The sequence below is a fragment of the Tursiops truncatus genome, chromosome 2 (genome assembly GCF_011762595.2).
Source record: "Tursiops truncatus isolate mTurTru1 chromosome 2, mTurTru1.mat.Y, whole genome shotgun sequence".
NCBI lineage: Eukaryota > Metazoa > Chordata > Mammalia > Artiodactyla > Delphinidae > Tursiops > Tursiops truncatus.
Window position 1 is genome coordinate 29,407,394 of NC_047035.1, and position 20,690 is coordinate 29,428,083.

Sequence of the window (20,690 nt, forward strand, 5' to 3'; positions counted from 1 at the left end):
GAACTCAGTCCTGCATCTGCAACCTCATACAGGCAGCCAATCATAAACTCACTAGGCATAAAATTGGAAATTTTCTAGAGAAACCAACCAGCCTCAAAGAAAAGACTCCACGGATTAACATTTAAAACCTCTGGCTGCCATTTACATTACCCTACAAAGATGCCCAACATTTTACAAGTTCAGCTTACGCACACAAAAAGCCTTTTAATCCCTAACTCTTAAATATGGACAATCAAGGATCACCAGACATCTAAGTAAAGCCTTAAAAGTGAAAGAGAAATAGAAGAGAGAAATTCAGGAATCCAAAGATAGCTTAAAAAACACTCTGCTGCATATATAAATCAACAACAGTTTTAAAAAGGGATGTTTCAAACTGGAAACATACACAGATGTCCACACAAAAACTTGTACACAAATATTCACAGCATTATTATTCATAATAACGAAGTGGAAACAATCCAATTGTCCATCAACTGATGGACGGATAAACAAAAGGTGGTACATCCATTAAATGGAATATTCTGGCCATAAAAAGGAACAAAGTACTGCTAACAAGCTACACTACAGATTTATGCTAAGTGAAAGAAGACAACACACAAAAAGCCACAAATTCTAAAATTCCATTTACATAAAATGCCCAGAATAGGCAAATCCATAGACAGAAGGTGCAATAGTGGCTGCCAGAGGCTCAGGGGAGGAGAAAATGGGAAGCATTGTTAATGGGTACAGGGTTTCTATCTGGGGTGGTAAAAATGTTCAGGAACTAGACGGTGGTGATGTTTGCACAACTTTCTGAAAATACTAAAAGCCACTGAACTGTATATTATAAAAGGGTGAACTTTACGGTATGTAAATTATATCTCAATAAAGATGTCGTAAAAAATGTCCTCCCAATGTTCTACTTTGGGAAAAAAATGGCATCATCTTGTAAAAGTGTAGATAAGCATGCCCCATGATTCAGAAATTCCACTTCTAAGAGAATACATGACAGAATTTCTTTCATGTTCACCTAGGAAGACGCACTATTACCACTAATTATATAGCAAAACATAATATCAAAAAAAGGGAAAACAATCCATATGACCATCAGTAAAAAATTTGACCATTTATGGCATATTTCTATAATGCAATGGTATATAACAGTGAAAAATAAATAAACTACATATAGGCTGGGTGAAAAAAGCAAATTTTGGAGGAATACAGAACTAAAACTTACAAATTATAAATGTTTATTTATATAAATATATAATTAAAGTAAAAAATATGGACAGGAATGATAAACACCAAACTTAGGATAGTGGATTACCTCTGGTTATTACCTCTGTGGAAGAAAGAAATGGAATTAGAACCTTCATGTTTTGTTTCTTTGGGATAAAAATCTGAAGCTAGTATCACAAAATATTAAGATCTGACTAAGCTAGGTTTTGTGTTTATTTTCTAAACGCCTTTTTTAAAACACTTCTGAAAGCAAGGATCACATGATTTATAAAGCAGAACTGGCAATATGTACGTTACTGATAAAATGAAGAAGGAAAAGATTTTAAAATAACTTCTCAACACAGTGGAGATTATGGAGGGAGGGAGTATGGACAGTGTTATTTTTCATTAAAAAAATCATTCAGGGACTTACTTCCCTGGTGGCGCAGTGGTTAAGAATCTGTCTGCTAATGCAAGGGACATGGGTTCAAGCCCTGGTCCGGGAAGATCCCATGTGCTGTGGAGCAACTAAGTCCACAAGCCACAACTACTGAGCCCACACACCACAACTACTGAAGCCCGCATGCCTAGAGCTCGTGCTCCTCAACAAGAGAGGCCACTGAAATGAGAAGCCCCGTACTGTGGCAAAGAGTAGCCCCCACTCGCCGCAACTAGAGAAAGCCTGCGCGCAGCAATGAAGACCCAATGCAGCCGAATATTAATTAATTTAAAAAAATCATTCAGTATTTTTTCACTTACAGTGTGCACGTAGGGACTTCGCTGGTGGCGCAGTGGTTAAGAATTCACCTGCCAATGCAGGTGACACGGGTTCCATCCCTGTTCCGGGAAGATCCCACATGCTGCAAAGTAACTAAGCCTGTGAACCACAACTACTGAGCCTGCGTGCCTAGAGCCCATGCTCCACAACAAGAGAAGCCACTGCAATGAGAAGCCCGTGCACCGCGATGGAGAGTAGGCCCTACTCGCAGCAACTAGAGAAAGCCCGCGAGCAGCAACAAAGACCCAACGCAGCCAAAAAAAAGTGCTTTAAAAAAAATGTGCATGTAGCACCAGGATAAATTTTTAAAACTAAGAGACAAAGGAAAATCAATGACCAAGTCAAAAAAACTTATATATGCTCAGAATAAAAACTGCAAAAGGCGTCAATCAATCACAATTAGATGCTAAAATTATTGTTTAAAGGCGGCTAAAGAAAAAGACTCACATAGTCCTCAAATACTAACCCAGAGGTTACTTATTAGAGAAAAAGGGACTAAAGGTACCATTACAATGGAGAGATCTGACCACCTTAACCAAGTAACTAAACTTAATACCACCAAAAATGGGACCAAGAGACGTGGTATGTCTCTTGCTATGCTGCACCTGAAAACAATGCACCACCCATGAACCACTCTTACAAAGAATGCTTACTCTGAATCTAATTATGAGCAATCAATCAAATTCAAATTGGGAGAGACATTCTGCAAAAGACCCAGGCGCTTCAAAAACATCAATGTCATGAAAGACAAAAACAAGCAAACAAAAAGAGGCAGGGAACTGTTCTACAATAAAGGAAATGTCTAAAGAAACATGACAATTAACTGCAATGTATAGGGACTTCCCTGGTTGTCTGGTAGTTAAGACTGTGCACTCCCAATGCAGGAGGGCCCGGTTTGATCCCTGGTCAGGGAAATAGATCCTGCATGCCACAAGTAAGAGCCCACATGCCACAACGAAAAAGATCCCGCATGCCACAACTAAGACCCAGTACAGCCAAATAAATAAATATTTTTAAAAAATAATAATAATAAAGGGCATCCCTGGTGGCGCAGTGGTTGGGGGTCCGCCTGCCGATGCAGGGGACGTGGGTTCGTGCCCCGGTCCGGGAGGATCCCACATGCCGCGGAGTGGCTGGGCCCGTGGGCCATGGCCGCTGAGCCTGCGCGTCCGGAGCCTGTGCTCCGCAACGGGAGAGGCCACAGCAGTGAGAGGCCCGCGTACCGCCAAAAATAATAATAATAAAAATAAGTGATACATATATATATATATATATATATATATATATATCCCTGACTGGAAATTACTGGAAAAATTAAATATGAACTATATGTATTTTAATTAACAATACTATATCAGCCTTAAATTTGATAATGGTTTTGTGAAAATGTAGGAGGATATCCTTGATCTTAGGAAATATACGAAGTATTCAAAGGTGAAATGTAATGTCACAACTTACTCTGAAATTACTCAGAAGAAAAAAAATCGAGGGGTGTGTGTGTGTGTGTGTGTGTGTGTGTGTGCGCGCGCGCGCGCGCACGCGCACGCAGAGTGTGTGTAAATATGACAAAATGTGTTACAAGGGTGTTCACTATTTAATTCATTTAACTTTTCTGCAGGACTGAAACTTTTCAAAATATAAACGAGGAAATTATTCAGAGCCCTCTTGCTAATTTTTCTTTAGTTTGAAATTTATAACAAAAAATTTTTTAAATGAAAAATAAACAGTTTAACTTACAGCAAGGAGCTGTCTTATAAGCATGTCTGAGGCTTTTTCAGAAATGTTGCCAACAAAAACTGTAGTAGTGGGACCACAGTTTTCATCATTTTCTTTAGCCTTCAAGCCTGGATGATCCTTCCGTGCTCCCAAATGTTTTCCAACCATGGACACAGTCGGTACTAAGACCTAAGTGATGAAAGACAATAAAATTGGAACTTGCAATTAAATTTGCTATCATGCTTAATGTAATAACATTAGGCTAAAAACATCAATTTTAAAGTATTAAATATATAGCACATCACCATTACAGGTTCTACATACTTAGTCTAAAACTCCCAAGCACATTTTTCATTAACGTGAACTTATTCATGACAAGTAAAGTTCCACTATTGCATTACCTTTCTTTTAAAGACAACTTGGAGGGCTTCCCTGGTGGCTCAGTGGTTAAGAATCTGCCTGCCAATGCGGGGGACACGGGTTCGAACCCTGATCTGGGAAGATCCCACGTGCCACAGAGCAACTAAGCCCGTGCACCACAACTACTGAGCCTGCGCTTTAGAGCCCGTGAGCCACAACTACTGAGCTCACGTGCCACAACTACCGAAGTCCACGGGCCTAGAGCCCATGCTCCGCAATAAGAGAAGCCACTGCAATGAGAAGCCTGCGCACCGCAATGAAGAGTAACCCCTGCTCACTAAAACTAGAGAAAGCCCGCGCGCAGCGATGAAGACCCAACGCAGCCAGAAATAAATGAATAAATAAATTTATAAAAAACAAAAAAAAAAGAAAACAACTTGGAAAGAAATTTTCTTATGTTTAAGACAATTCTTAAATGTTTAAGACATCGTAAATCTCTGCATTCATATAAAAGGAAATTGCAATTATCCCTGCTAATTTTCTTGTAGAATATTCAAATACTCCCATAGCACTCTCCCCACACTTAAAGTTTACCTTTTCTCAGTTACTTGTGTTTCTATCTTATTTTCCCTTCATAACATTCAACTTCCCAGAGGAAAGAAATAGTCTTATTCATCTTTGTATTTGAAATTGAATTGAGCAAAACATCCACAGTAGGCACTGAAGTGGTGAACTGGGGGAGCTGCCTTTTCCTAGGCTAAAATGCAAGAGGGTAAGAGTATCTGTCATGTGGAGGTTTCCCAATAAATGTTTCCCAATGAATGTCCAATGCAAGAAAAGCTGGATTCCCCCGTGGTCTGCCTCACAGCAGATTCCTATTTGTTCATGTAGTTCCTATCACAGCAGATTCCTATTTGTTCATGTAGTTCCTATCTCATCACCCTTTTTTTTTTTTGCGGTACACGGGCCTCTCACTGTTGTGGCCTCTCCCATTGCGGAGCCCAGGCTCCAGACGCGCAGGGCCAGTAGCCACGGCTCACGGGCACAGCCGCTCCGCGGCATGTGGGATCCTCCCGGACCGGGGCACGAACCCGTGTCCCCTGCATCGGCAGGCGGACTCTCAACCACTGCACCACCAGGGAAGCCCTCATCACCCTTTTAATATAAATAATACTCCCCGCCTTTTTCAAAACCCACAGGTAGAAAAACAGTTGAAAGTAATGAGACCTACTCTCCCTCACAATGAATTATAAATTAAGACCGGTATTTTACTAATTAACTCAAAGAAAATTTTTAGTTAAATAAATGTTTTAAGAGGGTTATTATTTATTCACATGTTACAGTATACTAGCATTCTTACCTAAGATGCCTAGAGTGTACAGAGCTTTTATGAATGTAGAGAATTAAAGTTCAAGACATAAGACTGAATAATGAAACACTTCAGCAGAGGAAAGGCTTCAATAAAACTTTACAAAGCTTGAAGATACCATACTAGAGGACAGAGAAAAAATAGCTTGGAAGAAGCTAAAAATTAGGTAGGTGGGAGGAAAGAGTAGAAATATATTCAACTTTCATTTCAAAATTTAGATTTCTGCTAGATCATTCCTCCTTTTTCTTTTAAGAAATCAGACATGTCAGATCACTTCTCCTATCTCCCAGGATCAAGACACGAGGGCATGATGAAAGAGTCAATGTCTAAATCTGAAATAACAGTATATGAAGAGTCTAGAGAATAAGAGGGAGATCACTAAACTATTTAGGGAGCATATTTTAGGGGCAAGTGCTTATATGCATAGAGTGAAAACAATACTTATTTAAATAAGTAGTATGATATACATGGATGCTCTTATTCCCTTCCTATTATTCTTTTAAATATTTAAAATAATTTATCTGGGCTTATAAAGTTGTTCAGATTTAAAAGCAGTGGCACTCTTAATTCCTCCTTAAGGTTATACTTACAGTTGGAGCTGGAGCCATAATGCTCATTGGTACAGGAATCATTGGAGTCCCTAAGAAAAAAGCATAATGAATCTTAAGAATATAATTATATATACAACTATATATTGTATATCAACTACATGCCATACAAATAAGTACTTCCAACTCACAGTTCTTTTAAGGGGAAATGTAGGATTAATGAAAATGAGAAATTAATGGATATTTTTCAAAAGCAACATAGTTATCAGGTTGGTCTAAATAAACTTACAAGCAAAAAGACTCTTTAAAAGCAAAAAGACTACCACAGCCTGCTTTTGCCTTAAGGAGTAAAACTGTGGATAGTTATCAATTCATGTTCATCTAGTTCAGTACATCCTCAAAACCAGCAACTTTCATACAGATTTGCTTACAGGTGAACAATGGTATTAATGACTCCTTTAAAGGTAAAAATAAATTCTTTGAAAGTTAAAAAACAAAAGCATCAAATAAGAAATTAATCTGGAAACCTAGGAAGAATCTTGTTATTCCTGGTTATTTAATATAAGCAAAAATCATGAAAAAAAAAATAAGATTAGTAATCTCAGTCACTGTCAAAGAGAAAATCTCTAAGACAAGCATCTACTGCCCTAAGGGTTTTAGACAGCTATCAATGGGCTATCACTATTGACATCTTACTGGAATCTGCAATTTTGTTTTCACCTAAATTGTTTACTAATCAATAGCTGCTACATTGACAGTCCTTGTGTACATAACTAATGACGAAATCTTACCATTTGAGAACTAAGAAAAAGGTTGCAATGAGGGTAAAACCAGTAAAAGATCTGTCTACTAAAACACAAATTTTAAAATGCTTCTAGAAGTATCTCAAGAAGTTCTGAAATCACTTTTCAGTTCAAATTTAGCATCAACTTAAGATAACTGTCCATCTAAGACTGGTAATAAACTCTTAACAACTATCCATTTATTTTCCAATATAACCTATTTAAAATAACCTCAGTTTTAAACAAAATTTTTAGAAGATGAAAATCTAGATACTTATCAATAAGCCTACAGAAGACTGTACAAAATAGAAAAAAAAAAAGACTGCAGAATCAAATTTGGGTTCTTTTTTTTCCTTTTGCGGTACACGGGCCTCTCACCGGCCTCTCACCGCTGTGGCCTCTCCCATTGCGGAGCACAGGCTCTGGACACGCAGGCTCAGCAGCCATGGCTCCGGGCCCAGCCGCTCCGCGGCATGAGGGATCTTCCCGGACCGGGTCACGAACCCATGTGCCCTGCATCGGCAGGCGGACTCTCAACCACTGCGCCACCAGGGTAAGCCCTGGGTTCAATTCTTGGTTCTATCACTTTTAGCTATGCAAACTTGGGAAAGCTCTTTAACCTCAGCTTCAGTTTCCTCAATTCAAATGAGGTAATTATTTCCTCAGAGTGCCTACTGAGATCATTTATGTGGAGCACTTAAATAGGTGGATACTCAAAACTACCATCAACTCTAAATTTTTCACTTTTAACTTTGCAAAACAAAAGCAAATACTCCATTTACCAACTGTAATCTGTGCAGCACCTCTTCCACAGATAAACTTTCTATTTAAGAAAACCTTAAGAAAAAGACATTTTGAAAAAAATTTTTTTTTCCTTTTTAATAGTTACTAAAATGTTTAATAGTATGGTTCCCACCTCAACTTACTAATTTCATGAAATGCAGAATTTACAAAAATGTATTGCTGCTCATTACAGATCTATGAATGCTACGGTTAAAAAAAAAAAAGGCAAAGTGCACAAAGTGTAAACAGTGTATATACCAGCTGAGGTCTGAAAAAAAAAGTAGGGTAGAATAAACATAAGCAAACACAGTGGGATATACTTTACATCTCTGGAGAGCTACACACCAGAAACTGATAAGAAAGACTTCCCCCCCTTTGGGGAAGGGAATGCTCAGGAACTATGGGGGGGAAACTTCCTTTAATCTATAGCATGCATTACTTTTTTTTTTTTTTTTTTTGCGGTACGCGGGCCTCTCACTGTTGTGGCCTCTCCCGTTGAGGAGCACAGGCTCCGGACGCGCAGGCTCAGCGGCCATGGCTCACGGGCCCAGCCGCTCCGCGGCATGTGGGATCTTCCCGGACCAGGGCACGAACCTGTGTCCCCTGCATTGGCAGGCGGACTCTCAACCACTGCGCCACCAGGGAAGCCCAGCATGCATTATTTTTAAAGGAAGAATTATGGTTTTTTTCTAATGTATTTTCTAATTTAATATATAATGTGATCGCCACATACGTTATCTCAGAGTTCAATTAATTGCACTAATAGGCAACACAAGAAAATTATACATGAATATGGGTATTGTGGTCTTGAATTATTATACTAGTTTAGCATACTTCTTTTTTTTATTTTTTCAAGTATTGACGCTGCACACAGGATGCAGGTATGAATGAGTTAGCTGTAACTAAAGTCTGATTTATCATTCAAGTATGCTTCCCTAAACAGAAATGATACTGTATGCTATCACAGATGGAATCAGAATTGTTTAATAGCGTTAATACTCTGTGAACAAATGCCCACATTAGTATGGCACTGACCAAACAGACAAGAAGAAATACTGAAAATCTGGTTTTAAGGTCTGCTGACCCATCTTAAAAGATATAGTAGAATTAGCCTTAAGAGAAACATGGCCCATTTATCTTCCACTTCCATTTATAATTTGGTATAGTGTTCATCAGAAAACAAGTTACATTTAGTATGTGTTTTTAAAAAATTCAAAGGAATTTAAAATCTTTCCCATAAAACCAATATACTGGTAAGGAACTGATTTTTTTCATTGTCGCCGTTCCTGATTCTGAACAAGTTTTATCTCCAATGCCTTAAAATTTCTTCAGAAATAGAAAGTAAACTACTCTTCCCTATAACTCTAATAACACAAACTTTGCTAAAAGTATCATGGTTATTACTAAAGACTATCAAAAAATAGATCATATTATGAGACTATAAATTAATGAAAAAAAAATATGGGGACGCCCTCAAATATTGATGCCCAAATGAAAATGGCTCAGGGCACTATCCTTCTCAAGTAATCAATTGGTTTGATGGTTGACAAGTAACTTTTTTCGGTTTTCTATTAACATTATTTTCTTAATCGCCCTTTTCAGGAGAAATTCCTTTACAGTCCATTACAGAGCTGTTAAGTTACTGACTAAAATTCAGTAATTGTTACATGGAATAATAAACTGATAGTACTCAAACGTTCACACTAGGTCCCTGGCAGCAAGGGGTAACAAATACACATCCATGATTATCTAAAAGACCAACTTAACACAGCCAGCTACAAGCATAAATGTCTTAAAAACTTGTACAAGTACTGCATTCTACTCCACAGTATATATGCATAAGTAGTTGTTCTGATTTTTTTTTTTTTAAATTTTGGCTGCGTTTCGTTGCTGCACACGGGCTTTCTCTAGTTGCGACACGCAGGCTTCTCATTGTGGTGGCTTCTCTTGTTGGGAGCATGGGCTCTAGGCGCACGGGCTTCAAAAGTTGTGGCACACAGGCTCAGTAGTTGTGGCTCGTGGGCTCTAGAGCACAGGCTCAGTAGTTGTGGCGCACGGGCTTAGCTGCTCCGTGGCATGTGGGATCTTCCCAGACCAGGGCTTGAACCCGTGTCTCCTGCACTGGCAGGCGGATTCTTAACCACTGTGCCACAGGGAAGCCCTGTTCTGATTTTTTAAAATTATGATTTACCCTCAAATTCCTGAAGTTTTAAATGATACCCCAGAAAAATTGCCATTTTTATCTTGTGACTTTTCACTTACTTCAACACTGCTGTGTACTTGACCTAGGGGTAGGAGGCCCCCAAACCTGAGCCTCTATAATGTACATGTTATGAATTAACAACCCATCATATGAGCCAACTGCAACGTACTTTTGATTCTGCAACAGTCAAGCTCTTTAGTAAACACTGTTAACTTCAAACACATAATCCAATAGTTAAAGCCAGGTCACTGAAGTAGACCTTTCCTCAAGAAGAAATACTTCTGGATGGTTTACAAGATCATTTGTTCATTTCAGCCTGAATTACATAGATTCTATGCTAAAAGAAAATACTTCTAACATGCAGATTAAGGAGGACTCTTAGATACTACCTTTCAGAAGGGAAACTGGGAAACTGATTCTGCATGAAATGCTTTCAACCCCATCAAAATATAAAAATATGTGAACTACCACTCATAAACCAGAGGAAAACTCTCCTAAACCAATGTTAATTACAAACCTCAAGATAATGGTTCTCAAATGTGGGTTCTCTTAACCGTGCTTAAATGGATACCTATGAATCACCTGTGAACTTGTTGAAAAGAGACTCCTGAGCCCCAATTTGATTCAGTGGCTTGCGGTGGCGCCTTAAAAAATGTTTTATTTTTTTTAAACCTCATAAAACATTGGAGAGAAGAAGCTTTTAAATAGTTATTTGGAGAGCTCTCCAAGATTTATTGTCAAGGATTTCCCTGGCGGCGCAGTGGTTAAGAATCCGCCTGCCAATGCAGGGGACATGGGTTCAAGCCCTGGTCCGGGAAGATCCCAAAAGCTGGGGAGCAACTAAGCCCATGCGCCACAACTACTAAGCGTGCGCTCTAGAGCCCGCGAGCCACAACTATTGAAGCCTGCGTGCCTAGAGCCCATGAGCCACAACTACTGAAGCCTGCGCGCCTAAAGCTTGTGCTCTGCAATAAGAGAAGCCACCGCAATGAGAGAAGCCCACACACCACAACGAATAGCCCCCGCTCGCCGCAACTAGAGAATGCCCGTGCTCAGCAACGAAGACCCAATGCAGCCAAAGATAAATAAATTTAAAAAAAGATTTATTGTCAAGTATAAAAAAAAACAAGGCAGAATAGAATACATAGGATGTTACTGTATATCGGTGTCAAAAGAATAAAACAAAACAAATGGATAGAAAAATAAAAATATCTGAAAGGATAAAGAAACTAATAACCCCGCTTTGTTCCCCCTTTCAGTAAGGGGACGGTAACAAGTTATATGGGAATGTGAGAAAAATTTTCCACTGTATACCCTTTTGATTTTTGAACATATAGTTTTTAAAACGTATAGTGTTTAAAAATACTGTACTATTTAAAATGTATAGTATTTAAAAATAAATGTATTATCTATATTTTCAAATAAAGACTTTTTAATTTCCCAGATGAGTCTGATACTCAGCCAGAAATGAAAACTATCACCATAGGAAAATGAGACATCACATTTCCAGAATGCTAACAGCTCTTCTACCAACAGTCACATATGTATCATCTTCCTAAAGTTAATATTGCAATGACACAAGGATGGGTTAAAAAAAACCCACAGAATCACTGGTGGGAATGTAAAATGGTGCAGCCACTACGGCAACGGTATGGAGGTTCCTAAATAACTAAAAATAGAGCTACCATATGATCCTACAATCCCACTCTTGGGCATATATCTGGAGAAAACTCTAATTCAAAACATACGTGCACCCCAGTGTTCACAGCAGCACTATTTACAATAGCCAAGACATGGAAGCAATCTAAATGTCCATCAACAGATGAATGGATAAATAAGGTGTGGTATATATTTACAATGGAATATTACTCAGCCATAAAAAAGAATGAAATAATGCCATTTGCAGCAACATGGATGGACCTAGAGATTATCATACTAAATGAAGTCAGACAGAGAAAGACAAATATCATGTGACATCACTTACATGTAGCATCTAAAAATATGATACAAATGAACGTATTTACAAAACAGACACACAGACACAGAAAACAAACATGGTTACCAAAAGAGGACGGGGAGAGAGAGAAATTAGGAGTTTGGGACTAGCAAATATGAACTAATACATATTAAATAGATAAAAAAAAGGATTTACTGTATATCACAGGGAACTATATTCAATATCTTGCAATAAAGTATAATGGAAAAGAATCTAAAACAGTGTGTGTGTTTATATATATAAATAACTGAATCACTTTGCTGTACACCAGAAACTAACACAACACTGTAAATCAACTACACTTCAAAAACAACAACCGTATCCACAAACTTACCTGGAGGTACAGGCGGTGGAAAGCCAGGAAACTGTGGGGGTGGGATCCCTGGTGGGAGTGCTGGGATTCCCATGGGAGGGCGATTCAAATGAGGAGGGAATGACATTCTTACCGCAGCGGTCTAAAGAAAGAAATCATGACAAATCATGTTATTTGAAAACTTTACAATTTGATATGCTTGGTTTGTTGGCCTTCATTTTTAGAGTATCTGCAAAATTCTCAAGTTTTCTTACCCAAAGGAGCTGGCAAAGACCCTCTTTTCTCTGTCTGTCCATTGAGAATTTTTTAAACTTAGATCTTTTCTAAAATAAGTTCCCAAAATGTACACGATCTAACTTCAGGATAGACTCCTACAGTCATATGGGAATACATATAAAGGAAGAAAAAAATTTTGAGGTTCAGTTAATATCCAAAAATTAAATACCAAACATCAATGAATCTTTTTAAATCAAACTCAGAATCCAGGAAGATATCTAACAGTTTTTAAGTGTTCCGATGCATTAATTTTTTATACACATCAGCATCCTGAAGACTAAATTTACAAAGTTACACAGTATTTGTTGATTCAGTGTTGGCCAGTTCTTCCAGGACAAATGAATGTCTCAGTGACTTTCTACAAACCTGAGGGGGGAGGGGGGGACGACCTCCATATATCAGGTCACATAGTAACCATTCAAATATAATGGTTCAAATATAAACCATTCACATACAACTTGTGACAATGAGAAAAAAGTGGTAATTTTTCTTAAACTTAAAAGCAAACCTCTTAACCATTCTTGAATGATATTCAGTGAATGAATGACTGAAACTCAAGAATCAGACGCTGGTATTTGATTTTTAAAAATACAAGAACACAATGAACTGTTTGATTTGGTTTGTGATATCATTCCTTAATAAGAAACTTTTGTCTTTTAGATAAAGTACTGGGCTTCCCCGGTGGCACAGTATTTAAGAATCCGCCTGCCAATGCAGGGGACACGTGTTCGAGCCCTGGTTCGGGAAGATTCCACATGCTGCGGAGCAGCTAAGCCTGTGCGCCACAACTACTTAGCTGCGCGCCACAACTACTGAAGCCCGTGTGCCTGGAGCCCATGCTCTGCAGCAAGAGAAGCCACTGCAATGAGAAGCCCACGCACCGGAATGAAGAGTAGCCCCCGCTTGCCGTAACTAGAGAAAGCCACGAGCAGCAACGAAGACCCAACAGAGTAAAAAATAAATAAAATAGAAGTACTTAAGACTTCTCCTCCCCCCAAATTTTATATTTTTGTCAACATACTCAAGTGTCCAGAACTACTGGAAAAAAGTAGAAAAATGATGTTAGAATGCCCTAGTAGGATTCCATGCACCAATTTTAACAAGCAGCCAAAATAAGTGGGTTGATCTCCTATCAGTGATGCAGCTAAAAGTGGTGATTTGATTAATAGATTTTCTGTTGGACACTAGGAAAAACTCCCCCACCTACACTCTGTAACTGAAGGAGTCTAGAGTTTCAGAAGCTTTTAAAAAATGTTTTTCTCTATTATTTTCTTTTCTATGTTTTTTTTTTTTTTAGATGTACGTGGGCCTCTCACTGTCGTGGCCTCTCCCGTTGCGGAGCACAGGCTTTGGACGTGCAGGCTCAGCGGCCACGGCTCACGGGCCCAGCCGCTCCACGGCATGTGGGATCCTCCCAGACCAGGGCACGAACCCGCATCCCCTGCATCGGCAGGCGGACTCTCAACCACTGCGCCACCAGGGAAGCCCTTTTCTATGTTTTATATATTGTTTTACTCACCCTTTAGAAGAGAGAGGATAAAATGTGCATGTCTTCTACTTCCTCGCCCCTGATTCCAACAGTTTGGTATAATTCGTTGTATTCTTCTAAAATATCTTTCTAGACACAAGCTAATATATAATCACTTATGTTTTTCTGCAAACAATATAATCATACTATATTGTTATGTGCATTTCTCCCTCATCATTATTAACATCTCTTCATGTCACTTCATAAAGTTCTATTCCATTCTTTATAATGCAGTAAACTATTACTATATAGCTGTAACTAACCAACATTGATGATTCTCCACATTTTACCTCTTACAAATCATATTAAACATTCTTGGTCATATTGGACATATAACTCTAAGCACCTGTGCAAGTAATTCTATAATACAGATCAGTACTGTATGTATCTACTCTTTACCTCCAAATCTAGTGTACAAATTAATTTTCCCACCAACAGTACATGGGTACGCCCTTTCCTCATATCCTCACCATCACTGTAGTAAATCTCCAGTGTGACAGGTAAAAAACAGTTTCAACTTGCATTAGACATTATTAGACATTTCTTTAAAAAGCATGTCCTTCATCCTCACAGCTCTTCTTCCTCAGTATTCTTTTCACTTAATAAGTTAGGATATACAATATTCTGTAAAATCTAAACTTCAATTTCGAAAGCACAGTACACTTAAAATATTTAGGAAGCTTTACAAGTAAAATAAATTCCTAGAATGTTGTCATATACCAACAAATAAGGTACTGGAAATGCCTTAAATATTAAGTATCAACTTGAGTTAAAAAGAAAAATGTAACTAATTTAAGATAGTAAACGTGTTGAATTTTTTAATAATCTTTTTTAAAATACTTTTTTGCCCAAAACAAAAACAAATATTCCACATGGAAGGGGACAGGAGTGTATATCCTTTTAAAACATCGAGGGCTACAGTCCTACTTACATAAGCTTTTATATTATCATTTTAATACTCTATCTCAGCACTTCCTTAGGAGGGCAGTTGGTATTAATACCTGTTAAATAAATAATCAGTGAATGAATCAGTAAACAAATAAACTCTGAGAACCTCTTTAAATAAATTTATTAAGAAGCTACCATGTGCCAGGTACTATTCTAGCAATGACTCAGTACCTAGCCTCACAATGGTTACAAAGATTGGGCCATGAATTCATCTTTAGAATCACTTTTTCCCAAGTACTAAATACAAATACTACTTTTAAAAAGAAACCCTCTAAGTTCTTGGTGTTTAAACTATTTTTCACGGTTTTCAAACGTATCATTCATTAAGAGTTAACCAGATTACGTTTCAGTTTATGCTAATATACTCATTTCATTCACTCCAATTTTTCTACGAAGTATTTCCCTTTTATTTGGAACTGTTCAAAACTTGCTTATTTGTAGGCTAAACTTCGAAGGTGAAGGTAATCTTAATAACAGCCCCTCCTATGGAAATTCAGAAAACAAACATTTCTGATGATCTCTGATAAATATTAATATTCACTTTAAACATCCTAGGGACTTCCCTGCTGGCACAGTGGTTAAGAATCTGCCTGCCAATGCAGGGGACACGGGTTCGAGCCCCAGTCTGGGAAGATCCCACATGCCACAGAGCAACTAAGCCCGTGCACCACAACTACTGAAGCCCACGTGCCTAGAGCCTGTGCTCTGCAACGAAGAGTAGCCCCCACTCGCTGCAACTAGAGAAAGCTCACGCACAGCAACGAAGACCCAACACAGCCAAAAAAAATCCTAAAATGGGTATCAACCACTTACTTCAACATAAAGTTTGGTATACTTTGATGTATGTGAAAATGAATGATAATAAACGAAGCTTATCATTTTTGCCTATAGTTGATAAATTGTAATACTCACAATAAATTATACAGATAGTCAAAGTTGGTAGGTACTTTGTAGAATGAACCAGGGAAGAGAGCTAAGGGAGTGCTTCATTTTAAACATGGTGGTCAGGTCTCACCAAGAAGGTAACATCTGAAGAAAGACTTGCAAGAGACTGAGGCAGGAAACTCTATTCTGGGGGGCAACAGCCTTCCCAGCAAAGGAAACAGCAGATACAAAGAGCCTGAGGTGGGAATGCAGTGTTTGCAGGAGGCGTTAACAAGGCCAACAGTTGGAGCACAGTACTGGCGGCAAGCTGGAGATGGGAAAGGGGTTCAAAGAGTTTAACGCTTTGTAAGCCGCTGTAAAAGTACTGGGTTTTACTCAGAATGAGACGGAAAGCATTTGAAAGGGTTTTGACTTGACTTATATTTTAACACTGTCACTGGCCACTATGTGAATGTAAGACTGGAGGAGAACAAGGGTAGAGAAGGAAGAGACTATTGCAATAATCCAGACAAAAAGAGATGGCCTAGAACAGGTGGTAGCAGTGAACTGGTAACAAGTTATTTATTGGTTTCTGTATATACTTTGAATGTGGTCAATTGCTCAGGGATTGTGTGGGGGGTTTGAGAGAGATGCAGAGGTTATTTTATTAGCACTGAAATGACTTAAATAGCATTTAAAGAATACTTGAATAGTAGTGTTTCACTTTTAGAAGGTTCAAAGCATTTTCACCTGCTAAGTATGAAACTTTATGGCCCAAAGTAACAAAAACAAGCCCCTATGTTGGAAGTGTTCCCTATCTCGACTGTGACAGTGGTGATACAGGTTTATGTATTCGTCAAAATTCACTGAAATTAAAATGGGTGCCTTTTACTGTATGTAAATTTTATCTCAATAAATATGGTCCTCCCAAAAAAGAAAACAAACTTCTAAAGAAGCTTTACCTCTACCCCTCAACATATGCATGCATTCTGCTTTTCTTTTTCACTTTTTTCTCTTTACTCTCTTAAAGCACTCTTTTTCTGCACTCATGAGAATACTATTACTGCTTATATGTATTCCTCCATTACAGATTTATCCCGATAGACACAAAGTATTTCACCAGGGTCAGATTTACAGGCTAACCCCATCAGGACACTGTGTGCCAAGAAGCAACTGAACCAACAGATTCTCCTCAGCAAACACACATATACAACTTAATCATTTATTCAATAAAACATCCAGCTCCAATTATTTGCCAGGTTCTTTTCTAAGCATTATTTTTCCTAGTTCTGAAAGAGCAAATTTTAAGTTATTATGTGTAGTTATACAGCCAGTCCAGTAACTCTACATTAAATATGAATGATTAGTGTAGCATGCACTGTTTCCTGCTCTGCTTATAGCCTTCAAGGTACAATGGACTGACATAACTGCCCCAGCCTAAGCAAAGCAAGCCTAACTACAGAGAGAGATTAGTGGTAGTCTAGAGGTGGGAATAGGGAGTGACTTGCAAACAAAAAAGAGGGATCCTTTGGGGGTAATGGTTGCACAACTCTGCACATTTACTGAAAAACACTAAATTGTACATTTACAATGAGTGCATTTTATATGTTAATTATACCTTAATAAAAGGTAGCAATACGACTTCAGGACAATTTCAGGCAAAACCCAGTTAAGACCGGTAGATTATACTGTACCAATATTAATTTACTGATTTTGATCACTGTACTGTTGTTAATTAAGAGAACGTAACTGTCTGTAAGAAATACACACTTAAGTATTCAGGGGTTAAGAGGGACACCACATCTGCAACTTACTGGCAAAAGATTTCAGAAGAAAACTATGGAGATAAAAAGGAGAGGAGGATAAAGCAAATTGGTAAAATGTTAACATCTGGGGAATCTGGATGAAAGATATTTGAGAATTCTTTGAAGTTTGAAATTATGTCAAAATAAAAAAAGCAGTATCAATTCTGGTTAGTGGAAATATGTTTTTATTTTCTGGAGTTTCAAAATTCAAAAAAGTTAGGAAGAAAGCTATTCAAAAACTTTGAGGAATCAATCAAAATTCTCATGAACAGCAGTGGTAGAATCAGAAAAAAATTATCAAGAGATTAAAAAAATAAACAGAATGTTTTTATAAGATGTTAAAAGATTCAATGATTACTTTTGCTTCTATAGTATAAAAGTCAGTATGATTTTTCTCTAAATCATGTGTAAATGAAAAAGGTATATAGCTAACTTGCCTGTGGCCAAAACAGAAAAAGGAAATTGGTAACCCCAAGAAGATGAATTATTTAACAAAAATAACAGGTAAGATATTAATTTACTTTTGTTTACAAAAACTTTCAACGTTATCTCATTTAACCTACCAAATTACCTAGTGTAAATATATTATTCTTCTTTTACAGATGAAGAAGCTAACTTGTCCAAAGGAACACAATAAATGGGTAAGGACTCCACAGTCCCCACTATCCTGAAATTACCAATCCAAAGGCTGTTTTCGCTTATCACAATGCCTCTTTCTAGTAATGACATACCAATGATTAACTCTGACTTTATTTACAGAAGTCTATCCAGAGTACACTGGAAGAAATGTTAGAGTCAGGGTTAGGGTCTTGTATTGATACTTCACTGAAAATTCTTAAACAACAAACACTATCAGTTAATGTGGACTAAACACTATGTTACTTGGGTATTGCATTAAGGATTTTACATTTTTTTTTCAATTAATTCCCAATTCCAATAACCTATGAAGTGAATACAATTAATAATCCTCATTTTACAAGTGAAGAAAACCAAGGCTTTAAGAAAAATTAAATGAGAATAGCATAGCATCTACCTGAATCGTGAGGAACTGATGACCACTGAATGCCTTTCTAGGCCTCTGAACATTTTTGGAAATAACCTTTTAAAAATTAAAGCTCCTGAAACTATATAAGAACGGTTTATACACTACTGCCAACTACCCAATTCACAGTACTTCACACTATAGCAGTCTGGGGCAAGACAAGTCCAATCTCCTCCCTCTTTTTGGTCGGCTCCACTCTGCCCAGTATCAAAATGGCTTTTCCATGGCAATATACAACCATATTACATAACCTCAAAATAATCTTCATACTCCTAGAACTATTTCAAAAAACGTGTTTTAAAAGTAGTATTGAAGACCAAAGAAGCATGAGAACGAAGCAACATATTTTAACGTGGGGCTGGGGCCTACCCTAGAATCAATGAAGATATAGTTTACTTTAACCTCCAGGAGAGGAAGGGGGCAAGGCCACACCACCCACCACAATCTTAGACAAGCAAACCAACCAGAAGGGTGGTAGAAAAGGTGGGCAGTAGCTAAATTCAAGTCGGGGGCGGGGGGAGGGAGGGCAGTTCACTCGGTGGCGGGCTTTAGACGACCGAAGAAGGGACAGAAAACAGCTGGTGGCCAGCCCCCCGCTAAAAAAAAAGGGTGGGTGCTAGCCGACTTCTAGGCAGAGCCTGGGGCAATTGTATCCTAGGCCCGGAATATTTACCGCAGGGCTTCCGCAGGCTCACGTTAGAAAGGGGCCTCAGGGAAGGGCTCCCCAGGGGCCGACCGAGCGTTCTGTGGCAAACGTGGAGCCCAGAATGGGCCGAGGCCTCTCCGTGGAAAGGAAAGGGAAAGTGGACGACAATGCAAGGAGGAAGGCTCTGGCAGTAGGTCCGGCCTCCACGGGCTCCTACTGGGCCCACTCGTTTTCGAGGCCTAAAAGAAGTAGAGAAACCCAAGCCTCGTGCCCGTGCCCATCCCCTCCCCCACCCCACCCCCACCCCCACCCCACCCTTATCCCCATCCCACCCCAGCCCTTCGGCAGGCTCCCCGGCTTTCCCTCCTCCCCCAGCCGAAGTACCCTGTCTCCCGGTTTCCACACGCGTTCAGAGGAGCGAACTCACCCGCCGCTGAAGAAATTGTACCGCCTTCGCGGCCTTCCGGGCTCCAAGTTATGAGGGAGTTCCACCAGCTCGAGATTTCTGCGCGCCGCTAACCGGGAGACTAGTGCCGAAGCGCCTACTCTCACAGGCCGCAAACACATCCGCGCTGCGCGGGGAGCTTCTGGAGGTCTTCCTATTGCCCGGCGTGCACTGCGGCTGGGGGCGTGGAGAGGAGGACCATAGAGAAGAGCGTAGGTAGGTAATCGTCACTCTTGGCTCTGAATCACCACGCAGCGGCAAATAACCATAGAGAGGAGCGCCTAATGAGGGCTAGAAGGGCTCGAGCTGTATGTTACGACCCACCCTGCCATTTTTGATTGGAGCTGATTGAATCTTATGATTACGCGACGCCATCTTGAGGTCAAGGTGCTGGCCGGACACTGCGCGACGGCTGTAAGAGGGTTTCCCTTTTTTTGTAGTTTGTGTTTCGGGGGTTAGAATCTCGCTCTGAGGCTCTTTGAGGTTCGATGGGCTGATAACTGGGCCTCACCCAGCACCTCAGAAGAAACCCCAAGTGCTAATCCTAGAAAACTTTTGTTAATACCAAGAGATAAGTGGCAAAGGCTGCGGTTTTTAAAAAGTGCGCACACATGCAAAACACAAAGCTTACGCGCGCAGGTAGGGCCGAAGAGGCGGCTAGAACGTGTTTGAAATTCCTAAAACGGCCTGTAAAAACATTTAACACAGCTTTCATTCTATAATGTAAACGTGCTAAAAAGAATTTCACTTATTAGATTATTAGAAATAAACTAATCAGGAATGATTAAGTTATTCAGTTTATGGACTATATGGTCAGTATCTATTTACAGGCCTTTGTTTCCCAACTGCTTGCTTCTCAGAAGGCTTATAACTTATTCAGTATACAGTTATTGTCTCTCTGAGTGCCTGGTGCTGGGAGTATGGTAAATAGGAGGGAGACGTTATCTTTGTTCGGGAGAGCTGCAAACAACGCAGAATAGATGACAAACTGACCACTGCATATAAAATTGAACATATTTGTATACTTCCTATCAGCTTTTCCTGTTTAATATTACTCTCTAACACTTTTCTTATTTATTTTATGGTTTGTC

The 20,690-nt window shown here is 39.1% G+C and overlaps 1 protein-coding gene across 6 annotated transcripts in view; it reads right to left on the reverse strand.

Annotated features, from left to right (window-relative positions):
• RBM25 (RNA binding motif protein 25) overlaps nt 1–19,744 on the reverse strand; it is a 52,496-nt gene extending 32,752 nt beyond the window's left edge. The window contains exons 1-6 of one of the 6 annotated variants that reach the window (XM_033850936.2): nt 19,582–19,744; nt 13,841–13,950; nt 12,300–12,416; nt 12,067–12,187; nt 6,011–6,060; nt 3,713–3,880 (exon numbers count right to left, since the gene is read on the reverse strand). In XM_033850936.2, the coding sequence (XP_033706827.1) occupies nt 3,713–3,880; nt 6,011–6,060; nt 12,067–12,187; nt 12,300–12,341 (381 nt within the window). In that variant the 5' untranslated portion in view covers nt 12,342–12,416; nt 13,841–13,950; nt 19,582–19,744. Of the gene's footprint in view, nt 1–3,712; nt 3,881–6,010; nt 6,061–12,066; nt 12,188–12,299; nt 12,417–13,840; nt 13,951–19,181; nt 19,394–19,581 lie in introns of those variants that run through there. The other 5 variants (XM_033850935.2, XM_033850940.2, XM_033850937.2 and 2 more) reach the window with 5 other exon arrangements.
• Between the last annotated feature and the right edge of the window lie 946 nt (nt 19,745–20,690).